Source organism: Aotus nancymaae, unplaced genomic scaffold (genome assembly GCF_030222135.1).
Source record: "Aotus nancymaae isolate 86718 unplaced genomic scaffold, 86718_ANA_hifiasm-v0.15.2.pri h1tg000003l, whole genome shotgun sequence".
NCBI classification, from domain to species: Eukaryota; Metazoa; Chordata; class Mammalia; order Primates; family Aotidae; genus Aotus; species Aotus nancymaae.
Window position 1 is genome coordinate 3921846 of NW_026988414.1, and position 12866 is coordinate 3934711.

At 55.2% G+C, this 12866-nt stretch overlaps 1 protein-coding gene across 7 annotated transcripts in view; it reads right to left on the reverse strand.

The window, feature by feature from the left end:
- Positions 1 to 9557: 9557 nt before the first annotated feature.
- The window catches only part of SLC25A25 (solute carrier family 25 member 25), a 38138-nt gene continuing 34829 nt past the window's right edge, over positions 9558 to 12866 (reverse strand). For all 7 annotated transcript variants that reach the window (XM_012458060.2, XM_021674051.2, XM_012458064.3 and 4 more), the window contains 4 exons: positions 12538 to 12645; positions 12275 to 12442; positions 11614 to 11764; positions 9558 to 11533 (listed from right to left, as the gene is read on the reverse strand). In XM_012458060.2, the coding sequence (XP_012313483.1) occupies positions 11349 to 11533; positions 11614 to 11764; positions 12275 to 12442; positions 12538 to 12645 (612 nt within the window). In that variant the 3' untranslated portion in view covers positions 9558 to 11348. The remainder of the gene's footprint in view (positions 11534 to 11613; positions 11765 to 12274; positions 12443 to 12537; positions 12646 to 12866) is intronic.

The following is a 12866-nucleotide window of genomic DNA, read 5'->3' on the forward strand; positions in this document are numbered from 1 at the left end:
GCTCTGTGTAGCTCAGTGCTGTGTGGGGCTGGCGGTCAAGGGAGGCGTCAGACTTGTGCTGCAGCAGCCCTGGCGGTAACTAACCGCTGGCCCGGTGCTTCCCAGGTGGCAGGCACGGGACGGCTGCGCAGGGCCATGGTCCCCAGGATGCCACTCAGCCCACAGCCTGCTGTGGAGCCCTGCAGCCAGGGTGTAGGTTGGGGCCTGACCCTATCCACGGTGGGAGTCCACGGTGGGAGTCCGAGGTGGGGTCCCTAATCAGGCCTCAGTTTCTTCATCTGTCCCTGCCTTGCAGGAGAGTCCAGTGATAGGAGCAGGTCAAATGTCCAGAGCAGGGGCACCTGGCCCAGGGCACCAGGCTCTTCAGACCTCTGCTCTACAGAGGCGACCCAGCTTCAGGGAGCCCAGGCCTCTTAGGTGGCCACCCCTGGCTTTAGTCCCAGCTAGGCCAGGGTCTATGGGAGAAGAGGCTCTGCCTTTGAGGGTGAGTGTGGGTTCCTGCACAGAGCACCCAGGATGGGGCTCCTCAGTTCCCTGACTTCACTGAGGTGGGGTGGGCTGCTGGGGGCCTCCAGAGGCCAGGCGGGGGCCCACCCACTGGGCCCTCCCAATTTCATGGACTGGACAATGCCCTAAGGGAATTATGGGTATTACCCTCTTGAGAAACTTTTTTGAGACAGTGTCTTGTTCTGTCACCTAGTCTGGCATGCAGTGGCGTGATCATAGCTCACTGCACCTCGACCTCCCAGGTTCAAGTGATCCTCCCACCTCAGCCTCCAAGTAGCTGGAATGACAGGCCCACATCAACATGCTCAGCTAATTTTGTTTTTTTGTAGATATTGGGTCTTGTCATATTACCCAGGCTGGTCTTACACTCTAGGGCTCAAGCGAACTGCCCGCCTCAGCCTCCCCAAGTGCTAGGATTACAGGTGTGAGACCCCATGCCCGGGCAGGCAACTTTTTTTTTCTTTACAGGGAGTTAATTATTTTATTTATTTATTTTTAGAGACGGGGTTTCACCATCTTGGCCAGACTGGTCTTGAACTCCTGACCTTGTGATCCACCCATCTAGGCCTCCCAAAGTGCTGGGATTACAGGCGTGAGCCACTGCACCCAGTGAAACTTTTTACGTTTTATTAGTAGTATTTTAAAAACAAAATAATTCCCGTTCCTGTAATAGCTAACATTCAGAGCTCGAGGCAGGCGGTGTGACATTTGGAAGCACCGTGTGACATTTGGAAGCATCGTGTGACATTTGGAGCCATGGGTAGGGGCAGGCCCTGACCTGTACCCTGTGTAGTTGGCGACCTCGGTTTCTCCCACGGGGCTGGTTTGCCACCCGCTATGTTCTCATCCCCCTCCTGGGCGTCTCCCTGTTGGCTTGTGTCACACTGGCTTGTCCGTATGGCTGCATAGTGCCCTGCCACCTGGATGCACCACAGTCCACCAGCCAGCCCCCCACTAGCTCTCTGGGGATGCTAACTCCAGGTACTGGGGCTGCAGGTGAGAGGCGGCAGCCAGGCCTGAGGCTGTGCCCATCTGTGACCTGAGGAGCCATGGCAGCCGCCTCTGAGGGGCCAACAGGTGTAGGGGCCCCAGAGCCACCACAGTGCCCAGAACGGCACTTCCACTTCACTGGTCAGGCCTAAAGTCCTGAGGGGTCTTTGCTCCAGGGACCCCTCCATCCTCCATGTCTCCATTCCTGCATCCCTTTGCCCTTCCATCCCTCTGTTCCTGTATCCCTGTACCCCTCCATCCTCCATCCCAGCATCCTCCATCCCTGCTCTGCATTCTCACTTCCCTTCCCTTCACAGACAGGCTCTTCCTGCCTCCTCAGACCTCACCCATGGTTACCTGATACCTTTCCAGCTGCACACGGGGGCTGACTCACCTCTCTGTCTCAGAGCCAAAATCCTGAAAGAGCATCTGATGTGGCCAGCTTGTTACAAGCCATCCACCTTCTGTTCGTGACACGGAGGCCAGGGGAGGGTCTCACTGCCCAGAACCCCACCCTATGCTCCTAGCCCTTTCTGTTCCTCCTGCTCAGCCCAGTGACTGCAGGCTGTGGCTCTTCCCTGCAGCCTCCCCTCGAGGCCCTGGTCTGTCTTAGGAGGCCCCGGGTGTAGGCCTGGCCTCAGCCACCAGGCATTACCCCTTTCTCTGGCTTCACAGACTCAGGGATAAGGTTTCCTTCCTTAAGGAGGAGGAAACAGAAGGAGATCCTGTTGGCAGCTGAGCCACGCTAGGAACAGGGGCCTGAGTCCTGGACCAGGGCTTTCCCCGGGGGTTGCTACAGATGGGGAAGAGCCTGCACCCTCCTCCCGAGTGCTCACTTTGATGAAAGGGCCGAGGGCTGTGCTAACCAGACCTCTCTGACAGGCTGGAGAATGGCCAGTCAGCCTGAGGCCACCGCAGGACACCACTTCGACCCAGCTTCTCCCAAGAGGCGACAACTCTGCCTCAGTTTCCCCAATGTTTCTCCGTCAGACCTCTTGATGTGGTTCCTGACAGCCGCCAGAGGCCGCCAGAGCCCACCAAGCTTCGTAGAAGATGGAAACAAGGCCTGGTGCTGCCACCTCGTGGCCAATTCCTGGAATGAATCGGAACCCTCATTACTCAGCGACTCTGCCCATCTGTAAAATGGGCTTAGCTGTAAGAGTCCGAAAATAAGTGGCTAGAGGTTGGGGCTCATCCCTGCAAGCCCAGCACTTCAGGAGGCTGAGGTGGGAGGGTCATCTGAGCTCAGGAGTTAGAGGCTGCAGCAAGCTATGATTGCGCCACTGCACTCCAGCCTGGGCAACAAAGTGAGACCCTCAAAAAAAAAAAAAAAGGCTGGGCGTGGTGGCTCACACCTGTAATCCCAGCACTTTGGGAGGCCGAGGTGGGTGGATCACCTGAGGTCAGGAGTTCGAAACCACCCTGACCAAAGAGGTGAAACCCCATCTCTATTAAAAAAAAAAAAAAAGCCTCTTCTTAGGAATTGGCCCAAAGCAAGGAATCCCTGCCCCATTAGTGGCATGTTCAGGTGATGGCATGGCCCTTGTGGTCTTTTTTTCTTTCTTTGTTGAAAAAATAGGGGCCAGGGAGGTTTCAGTGAGCCTAGATCACACGGCCACTGCACTCCAGCCTGGGCAACAGAGCGAAACTCCCTCTCAAAAGAAAAAATATATATATTGGTCAGGCGTGGTGGCTAATGCCTGTAATCCCAGCACTTTGGGAGGCTGAGGCGGGTAGATCACTTGATGTCAGAAGTTTGAGACTGGCCTGGCCAACATGCAAAACCCCATCTGTACTAAAAATACAAAAATCAGCTGGGTCTGGTGGTGTGTGCCTGTAATCCCAGCTACTCAGGAGGCTGAGGCAGGAGAATCACCTGAACCCATGTGCCACTGTACTCCAACCTGGGTGATGGAGCAAGACTCCATCTCTAAATAAATAAATTATAAAAAATAGAGACAGGTTCTTGCTACGTTGGTCAGGTTGGTCTTAAATTGCTGACCTCAAGCAGTCCTCCTGCCTTGGCCTCCCAAAGTGCTAGGATTACAGGTGTGAGCCACCATTCATGGCTCCCTGTGGTCTTGATGGCTTCAGAAGGCCTGAGTTCAGGACCTGGCCACTGCCCACTGTGCCCTTGGGCAAGCCCCATCCCGACTGGGAAATGGCATCAGTAAACCTCCTTGGGACGGGTAAGTCCAGGGCTGGGAAGGTGTTTTGGATAATGATACACAGAGTCGAAATTCAAGGGGTGTTTTTATGAAGTTGATAGGGTCTGCGTCTGTTTTCAGAACACACTTCCTGCTGTGTTCCCCACTGGTTCCAAGATCTCAAGGTCAAGGACTCCAGGAAGTAAGAACAGAGAGTCCTGAGAACAGCAAGCTCCCTCCTCCCTGGGGAGAGTGAGCTCATGGGGAGGATGCTGGTTTGCTTTTGTATGTCCATTTTTTTTTGAGACAGGGTCTTGTTCTGTTGTCCAGGCTGAAGTACAGTGACATGATCACGGCTCACTGCAGCCTTGAACTCCTAGGTTCAAGTGTTCCTCCACCTCAGCCTCCTGAATAACTGGGACTATGGGCACGTGCCGCCATGCCTGGATAATTTTTTTTTTTTTTTGAGACGGAGTCTTGCTCTGTCGCCCAGGCTGGAGTGCAGTGGCGCGATCTTGGCTCACTACAACCTCTACTGCTGGGTCCAGCTCGGCCGTAGAGACCCCCACCCAGGCGGTGCTGAAGGCATTAAGAAGCAGACACCTAGACAGAACAGCAAAGCAGGACTATCCAGGGGCCAGCAGCCTTCCGAGCTGAGAGCCTCAGGGGCTGACAGCATTCCAGGCTGAGGGCCTCGAGCGGACTCTGACCCGCGTAGTTATTCCCTCTGAACAGGTGATTATTATTAACAAACAGGTGTCCTGTGTTTTCTCATAGAACAAAAATAAACTAGGTAGGCAGATGGTGCCCGCTTACCACTGATCACAGACAAACTAAAAAGTATTCTCCACGAGGGAGCCCCGGGGGCAGGGTCACGTATCCCGTGCTTAAAGAATTGTTTTAACCGGTGTATGATATATACAGATACTGTTTTGCTACTTTAGAATGCCCCAAGCAGTTTTCCACTTGAGGGGGGGCGGTCGGCCAGGTTCGCCTTGCCATTGTTCTCAACAAACAATATACTTTATCATACATGGTAGGACTTGTCCCAGTACTCCTCCTCCCGAGTTCAAGCTAGTCTTCTGTCTCAGCCTCCGGAGTAGCTGGGACTACAGGCGTGAGCCACCACACCCAGCTAATTTTTGTATTTTTAGTAGAGACGGGGTTTCACCATGTTGACCATTATGGGCTCGATCTCTTGACGTCATGATCCGCCTGCCTCAGTCTCCCAAAGTGCTGGGATTACAGGCGTGAGCCACTGCACCCAGCCAGAAAAATTTTTCTTTTAATGTTTTGTAGATATAGACTCTCACTATGTTGCCCAGCCTGGTCTCCAACTCACGGGCTCAAGTGATCCTCCAGGCTCAGCCTCCCAAGTAGCTAGGACCACAGATGTGTGCCACCACACCTGGCTAATTTTTGTATTTTTTGTAGAGATGAGATCTTACTATATTGCCCAAGCTGGTCTGTAACTCCTGGGTTCAAGCAATCTGCCTGCCTTAGCCTCCCCAAGTGCTGGGATTACAGGTGTGTGCCCTGGCTCCCAGCTATTTGTGTTGTTTGAAGTTAACAAGTATGTGATTATTGGTCGCACCTGCTCCAGGACACTAACACATAGGATTTAAGCCAGGTGTAGTCAGGGAAGAGAAACAGTGGTGGGGCACGTGGTGACCTGGGCAAGTCCCAGGGCTTCCGGTCTGTGTCAGTTTCCTCATCTATAAGATGAGGGGTGGGAGGTTGGGCTCTTTGATTCTTCCAGGGGTGCTCCATACTGACTAGCTCCGTCTCTCTTCAGCCTCAACAACTGCGGTGGGTGATAACGGCTCCTCCGGGGCCACCGGGCTGTGCTGGTGGGTGATAGCTAATGACCAAGAGAGTACAGGTTCTCCACTGTTCCCTGGCCAGCCCCTGTGTTCAGAGGAGCTGAGAGCAGGAGACCTAGGTTTATCTTGCCCCTCGGAGAACTGGGGCAGGCTCGGAGTCCTCCCTGGCCTCAGTTTACCCGTTTGCAGGATGGGGGTGCTATCATGCCATGTCCTTCCTGCTGCCTGCTCCTGGCCAGCCCAGGCCACATGGCCTGCTGCTGCTGTAGGTAGCAAAGTCCGCACCTGGGCAGCTGGGCCCAGCACACGCGCCCCACCTGTTCCCACCCTTCCCCTACTTTCCAATGCACTCGGACCTGTGAAATCTGGACTAGGGCGGTGCAGGGCAAGCCCCAGGTGAGAACAGGGCTTCCGCCTCAACAGAGCTGGTTTGAATCTGTTTCACATTGACCCTTTACGTGAACCAGAACAGCTGCTTCCCCCACGAGCTGTCAGAAGGCCAACGCCTGTCTTGCTAGTGAGGAAACTGAGGCTCAGAGAGGCAGAAGCCTTGCCCAAGATCACTCCACCGGGACCCAGGGTTCGAGCGCAGGCCTGCCCAATGTTTCCCAGCTTCTCTGTGGCCTCCTGGCTTCGAGGAGGAAGCCAGAGACCAGGTGCCACCTTTCCGAGGTGAGGCAAGGAGCGCCCGGCCCTGGGGCATGTCTGACTTGGTGAAGGTCCCACGGGTGGGTTGTGGCATGGTTCCAGCTTGCAGGGTCTGGTGTGGGCAGCAGCTCTCTGCCTTCCCCCCCGTTCCTGGTGCGTGGCCCCAGCAGAGCCCACCCCAGCTTCACTCCCCTTGCATGCCACTTGCCAGTCGGGGGTCTGCTGCATCCAAGGTCCTGGCCAATCCCCTCCACTCCTGAAACCTTAGTTTCCTTGTCTGTGAAATGGGGATGTGGCAGCGAGGCACCTCCTATATCTGCTGAGAGCTAAATGAAGTCCTGCGTGGGCAGTGCCCCCGCAAGGAGGACCCACCAGACCACACGGCTCAGGTGGCTCTCGGGTTGGCTTTGGATTTCCTCACAGACGTGGGAGATCCCAGGCAGAGACGAATTAGGCGGGATTACTGCAAGTGTGTCTGAATGCTGGAGGAAGAAGGGCAGCTGGGAGATGAAGCCAGTAGGACCGGGTCAAATCCCATTTCCTGTCTCATTTCAATTCAACTTTCCAACAGCCCTCCCAGCCTCATCTTGCTCTTCTTCTTTTTTTTGAGACGGAGTTTCGCTCTTGTTACCCAGGCTGGAGTGCAATGGCGCGATCTTGGCTCACCGCAACCTCCGCCTCCTGGGTTCAGGCAATTCTCCTGCCTCAGCCTCCTGAGTAGCTGCGATTACAGGCACGTGCCACCACGCCCAGCTAATTTTTTGTATTTTTTAGTAGAGACGGGTTTTCACCATGTTGACCAGGATGGTCTCGATCTCTTGACCTCGTGATCCACCTGCCTTGGCCTCCCAAAGTGCTGGGATTACAGGTGTGAGCCACTGCGCCCGGCTCATCTTGCTCTTCTCATCTAATGGACAAGCAAACAGGCTCAGAGAGGTGGTGTGACTTGCCCAAGGTTACTCAGCTTGGACGCTGTGGAACAGGGACTTCCACTGCCCCAGTCTGTCTATGGGAAGCCACTCTGCAGCTGCCCTGACCCCTCATTCTCTGGACCAGGGTGGCCCAGCTCCAGGTTCTTGGGGCCTTCCCTGAGAGTAGGCAGTTGGACTGTGTCCCCAAAGATCTGAGTGTCTGAGAGGGCCCCACAGAGCTTGGGCTTCCTGGTGGAAGAGGAGGGGTCTGCCAACCACCTGCCCTACCCCAGGGCTCCCCTGGAGCTTCTATGCCAGCCGGATTCAGGTGGGCCTGGGGGAGCATCATGCCTCGAATCAGACCTTGAGATGTGTCCCCTGTACCCCATGCCCTTCCCTGCCCAGGACTATGGTTAGAAACCCTAAGGCCGGGCGTGGTGGCTCATGCCTGTAATCCAAGCACTTTGGAGGCCAAGGCAGGCGGATCACCTGAGGTCAGGAGTTCAAGACCAGCCTAACCAACATGGTGAAATCCCATCTTTATTAAAAAAAAAAAAGGAAACCCTGACTAGGGCCGGGTGCGGTGGCTCATGCCTGTAATCCCAGCACTTTAGGAGGCCGAGGCGGGCAGATTAAGAGGTCAAGAGATTGAGACCATCCTGGCCAACATGGTGAAACCCTGTCTCTACTAAAAATACAAAAATTAGCCAGGTGTGGTGGCATGCGCCTCTGGTCCCAGCTATTTGGGAGGCTGAGGCAGAAGAATCGCTTAAACCCAGGAGGCGGAGGTTGCAGTGAGCTGAGATTGTGCCACTGCACTCCAGCCTGGCAACAGAGCAAGACTCCGTCTCAAAAAAAAAAAACCCTGACTAAGGGGATTTTATCTCCACCAGGGGGCCAGTAGGTGGGAAGTGGCTTAAACAATGTAGGCTTATAATCTCACGGTTCTGGAGGTCAGAAGTCTGGAATGGGCCTCACAGGGCTAAAATCAAGGTGTCTGCAGGGCTGTGTTCCTTCTGGAGCCTCCAGGGAAGGAAGGGGAGGATCTACTTCTGTACCTTTCCAGCTTCTGGAGGCTGTCTGCCTTCCTTGGCTTGTGGCCCCTTCCTCTACCTTCAAGCCAGCAGCAGAGGGCTGAGTCCTTCTCATGCCGTGTCTCTGTTCTCTCTCCCGCCTCCTTATCCACACTGAAGAACCCTGTGATCACACTCAGGATAATCTCCCTGTTTGAAGGTCGGCTATTAGCAACCTTCATGCCATCTGCTACCTTCATTCCCCTTGGCCATATAATGGGATTCACAGGTTCTGGGGATTAGGACATGGACATCTTGTGGCAGGGGCATAATTCTGTTGATGACACCAAGAAACGCCTGGATGTTAAGGATTCACTGAACACTGTTCAGGCTCCAGGTGCTGGGAGCAGCAGTGAACAAAGCCAACAGACACGGCCACCCTTAAGGGGTTCACATTCAAGGGTGAGGGAACAGAATGAAACCTGGCAATGAAAATAAGTAGCGTAATTGACTTGAAAAGTGCAGGGGAGAAAGAGAAGACGGATGAATGACACCCGGCCCCTGCTTATTTCTTTTCTGTTTTTGTCTGAGATGGAGTTTCACTCTTGTTGCCCAGGCTGGAGTGAAGTGGCGTGATCTCGGCTCACTGGAACCTCTGCTCCCGAGTTCAAGTCATTCTCCTGCCTCAGCCTCCCGAGTAGCTGGGACTACAGGCGCCTGTCACCACGCCCGGCTATGCACTTAGGTTTTCGAAGGGTCCCTCAGGCTTGGGGTGGAGAGTGAAGGGAAGCAGGGGGAAGTAGTTTAGGTCTTGCAATTGTCCAGGCGAGACATGACATTGCCTTCGACAGTGGCAGGGGTGGAGGTCAGAGAGCAGATCTATTTTGAGGGTGGAGCTGAGGGTATTTGCTGGTGGACTGCCCTAGAACAGAGGTTAAGTGCAGAGTCAGGCTGACTACAAGGTGTCTGGTTTAGGTTCATAGAAGAAAAAAGTTGCGTTTGCTGGCATGAGGAAAATGGAAGCAGATTTTGGGAGGAAAATGAAGGGTTTGGCTTCCAACACACTGCGCTCAAGGTGCTGTTTAAGGGGATGTGGAGTTCAGTTATACTGATGAGGCTGGAGTTGGTTCAAATATAAAAGGAGGGTCATCTAAATATAGATATTAAAGGTAATCCTGAGGGAGATGCGGTTACTGAGGGGGTGGGGAGAGGCAGGAGCGGAGTGAGGCTGGGGAGGGGCAGCTGGGAGGAGGGAGAGAAGCCCAGCGATGTCCTTGGTGTCCCTGCACTTCCAGCGGTAGGAGGGACCACCCCTCCTCCCCGCTTCTGAGACAGGCTGAGGGCACTGGTGACTGTTAGCACACCCCAAATCGAACAAACACCCATTAAAGAGGGAGTGCCTCTAAGAAGCAAAGAGGGTGCTGCCCAGGCTTCAGAGGGGAGACACGGGTTCATTTTCTAACATGTCAATACCCCTAGACCACCCATGCCCCTGTCAGAAAAATCCTGGCTCCATGATCAGCTTTGAAACAACTTTATTAGAAGGCTTCTTTAAATGACAACTTCCAACTTCTTCCAATTCTTTCTTAATTTGCTTTTTGACGATTCCAGTTATAACTATATATATATTCATATATAACAGTAATTTTTGCATTGATCTTTGCATCCTATTGAAGGTTTGCCAGTGGGCCAGCGTTGCTAGTGGGCTGGCATTGTTGAGCAAGGGCAGCAGAAGGCTGGGAGGGAGGGAGCCAGCCCCCCACCCTCTCTTCCAGCCCTGCCCACCGCAAATGCACAGTGAGAGGCACCTCACTGCCTTGCCATTCAGAAAGAGTGAAATACAGAAAACCCCCCAGTGCAGGAGATGACTGGACTTCCACCTTCAAGTTTATTGGGGATCCCCCCGCCCTCTCTAAGCCCCCAGTCAAACCCTGAAATCCTAAGGCTCCCTGGGGGTGGGGCAAGTCCTTCCCTAATCTGCCAAAGGAAAGAAGCCAAGGCTGTTGCCTTCTGGCCGCTCCTCTGCCTTCAGTCCCAAGAAGAATTTCTCTGAAATTCTAAGACTATGGCTGCCCAAGGCCCCTCCTACTTCTCCTCTTCCCACCCCACCGGGTGGGCTTGGGAAGGTACAATCAATCAACCATGAACATAAATATGAATAAAAAATGAACTTCAAAATGACAAGCTATTAATTAAACAAATCTATAAAAATAGGACATAACTCTGTTCAAATAAATACAAAATAAATAGGTTCCAAGCAGTGACACGAGTGGAATGTGAGGCTGGTCCCGCTGTGCCCCTGCAGGGGTTGCACAGGAACCCCCAGGGACGTCAGAACAGACTCTGGGCAGACAGCCAAACTCCCGGCTCCCTTGTCTTCCTCTAGAAGCACAGAACTCGCTCGTTTGTCCAGCTTGTCTTTCTGGACAAAACCCTTTTCCCAACAATGCATAATTAAGGCCTCCAACACCTTTTCCTTCTCTCTCCAGGACACACAAACGCTCTGCCCTTCTCCCTCAAACACAGTGTTCCACTGCCCTCAGGCCACAGCAGGACAGTGAGTTTGGTTTGGAGCTGGTGCCAGTCCTGGCAGGGCCCAGGCCAGCTCGGAGCACCGTAAGCCCCAGCACTTGCCGGGCGCAGCCGGGTCAGGCGGCCCAAGCCCCCTGCACTCCCATGCATGCCCAGGAGCCCCAGCCACCAGCAGGGCTCAGATGCCAGTCAGCGCAAGGCCAGACCCTTTCCTCTTCCTGGCACAGCCAAGTTGGCGTCAATGCCATATGCTGGGAAGTCAGGCCTGGGAGGCCACGTGACCTCAACTTTTATCATGGATTTCGGGATTGGATGAGGTGGTGGGATGTGGGCTGCAGCCCTCCTCCCACCCTATTACATCAGCAGCGAGGCAGGAAGCAGAGGGGAACAGGGAGATACGTGGCAGGCCAGAGGGCAGGGGCTGTGCCAACCTCTGGCTGCAAGGATGAAATGGAAGAACTAAGCCGGCCTCCAAGCTCACTATTAGCAGGCACTGCAGAAAATGTCCCGTCCCTACACGTGAGCCCAGAGCCTGCTGACCCTGGACCCTGAGGAATGCCTATGGTCTTCCCTGGAACCAGTAGGAGGGTCTGCCGGGGTCAGCAGGACCAGCCCCGGGCCTGCCAGCTCTCCCCACCCTCCCTGCGGGTGCATCCAGGGTTTTCACAGCTTGGCTTGAGTCAGCTTAGTGTTGGCACATTCACAGAATGAGATGGCTGCATACCCCGGGCAGCGGCCCAGGATCAGCGAGTCCACCGCGTGGCGGCCCTCCCCCCGTCACCGCGACTGCACGCCCAGGGTGATCTTCAGGTTCTCGTAGACCACATAGCTGATGCTCACGGCTGGGATGACCTTCATGAAGTTGGGGGCCAGCCCCCTGTACAGCCCAAAGGCCCCCTCGGTCCGCAGGATCTGTTTGAAGAGGCTGCTCATGGTCACCTCCGGAGCGCCCTCGATGGAGGCTGCAGGACAGAGACCACCAGTCAGATGCTTCCGTCTGCACCCTCTGACCTCCCAAAAGACTGCTGAGGGCCAGCCTTACCTTGTGCCTGCATCCGGGTCCTGACTAGGGCCAGGGGGTAGCTGGCCAGCTGGCCACACGTACTGGACATGGTGCCACAGGCCAGGAGCACAAACACGCCGGGATCCGCACTGTTCACTGCGTAGCGTTGCAGCCAGGCATTCTTGAGCGTCTAGAAGGGGAAGGGAGCATGGGATAAGCCCTAGGAAGGGCCAGTAAGGCAGCAAGAGACGGGAGGTGGGGCTGTTACTGGATCCTCAGGCCACTGGAACCAAACTGCCGGGCCCAGGCCTGGCTGCCCTGTTTCTGCTGTCACTGGGAATTCCAGGACAAGGCAGAGGGAACACCTCCTTCCCCACACAGAAGGGCTGACTTCTGGGGTCTGTCTGGAGTGTGCTGGGGCCTTCGAGCCTCTGGGCCCACCCTGCTCTGGTGATCTGCCTGCTGAGCCCCTGGCGACGCACAGCCTAGGGACAGGGGTCACAGGAGCTGCTGGGGGCTGCCAGGGACAGGCAGGGTAAAGGAAAGCCTTGCAATGAACAGAGGAGCTGGAAGGAGACGCAGTGGTTTTCTGCGCTAACCATGCGTCCGTCAAGGAGGAGACAGCAGGTGGAGATGTGCTGGGAGGGGGTTTCTAAACCTGTCTGGCTTGGGCCAGGGGCCTGAGCCCTCTTGAGCTCACCTCGTAGACTGCTAGGTCGATGCCGGCGTAGGGGATGATGCCCAGCATGTTGGGGACATAGCCTTTGTAGAAGGCAGCCACCCCCTCTCTGGCCAGGATCCTCCTGGCGCAGTCCAGCATGCCTGAGTACTGGCCCGTTTTCCGCAGCGCCATCCGGGTCTTCAGGACCTGCACAAGAGGAGCGATGGGCAGCGTGAGCACAGGCTATGCCTCTCCCTAGCCCCAGGCACACTGCCTGTCCCAGGACCGAGGCGGCCCCTCACCTCCATCGGGTAGATGCTGCTCTGGGCGATGGCTCCTGCCAAGGACCCTGCCACAAGCCTCTCGTGAATCCTCAGAGTCTCCTGGTCGCTACCAACAAGGCGCTTGATCTAGAACCAGGAGCAAACAAACCACCCGATATACCCAGAGGCTGGGGCAACTGCTGCTGCCCCTGCCTTCCTCCTGGAACCAGTCTCAGCCGAGCCCTGGAGTCCCTGGCACATTTTATGCTGCTCAGAAATGTAGGAAACTGACGGCGAGCCCAGGCCTTTCGCCTCGCCCTGCCGTCCCCTGGCTGGCTCCAAGTGTCAGGGAGCTCAGTCCAGGGAAA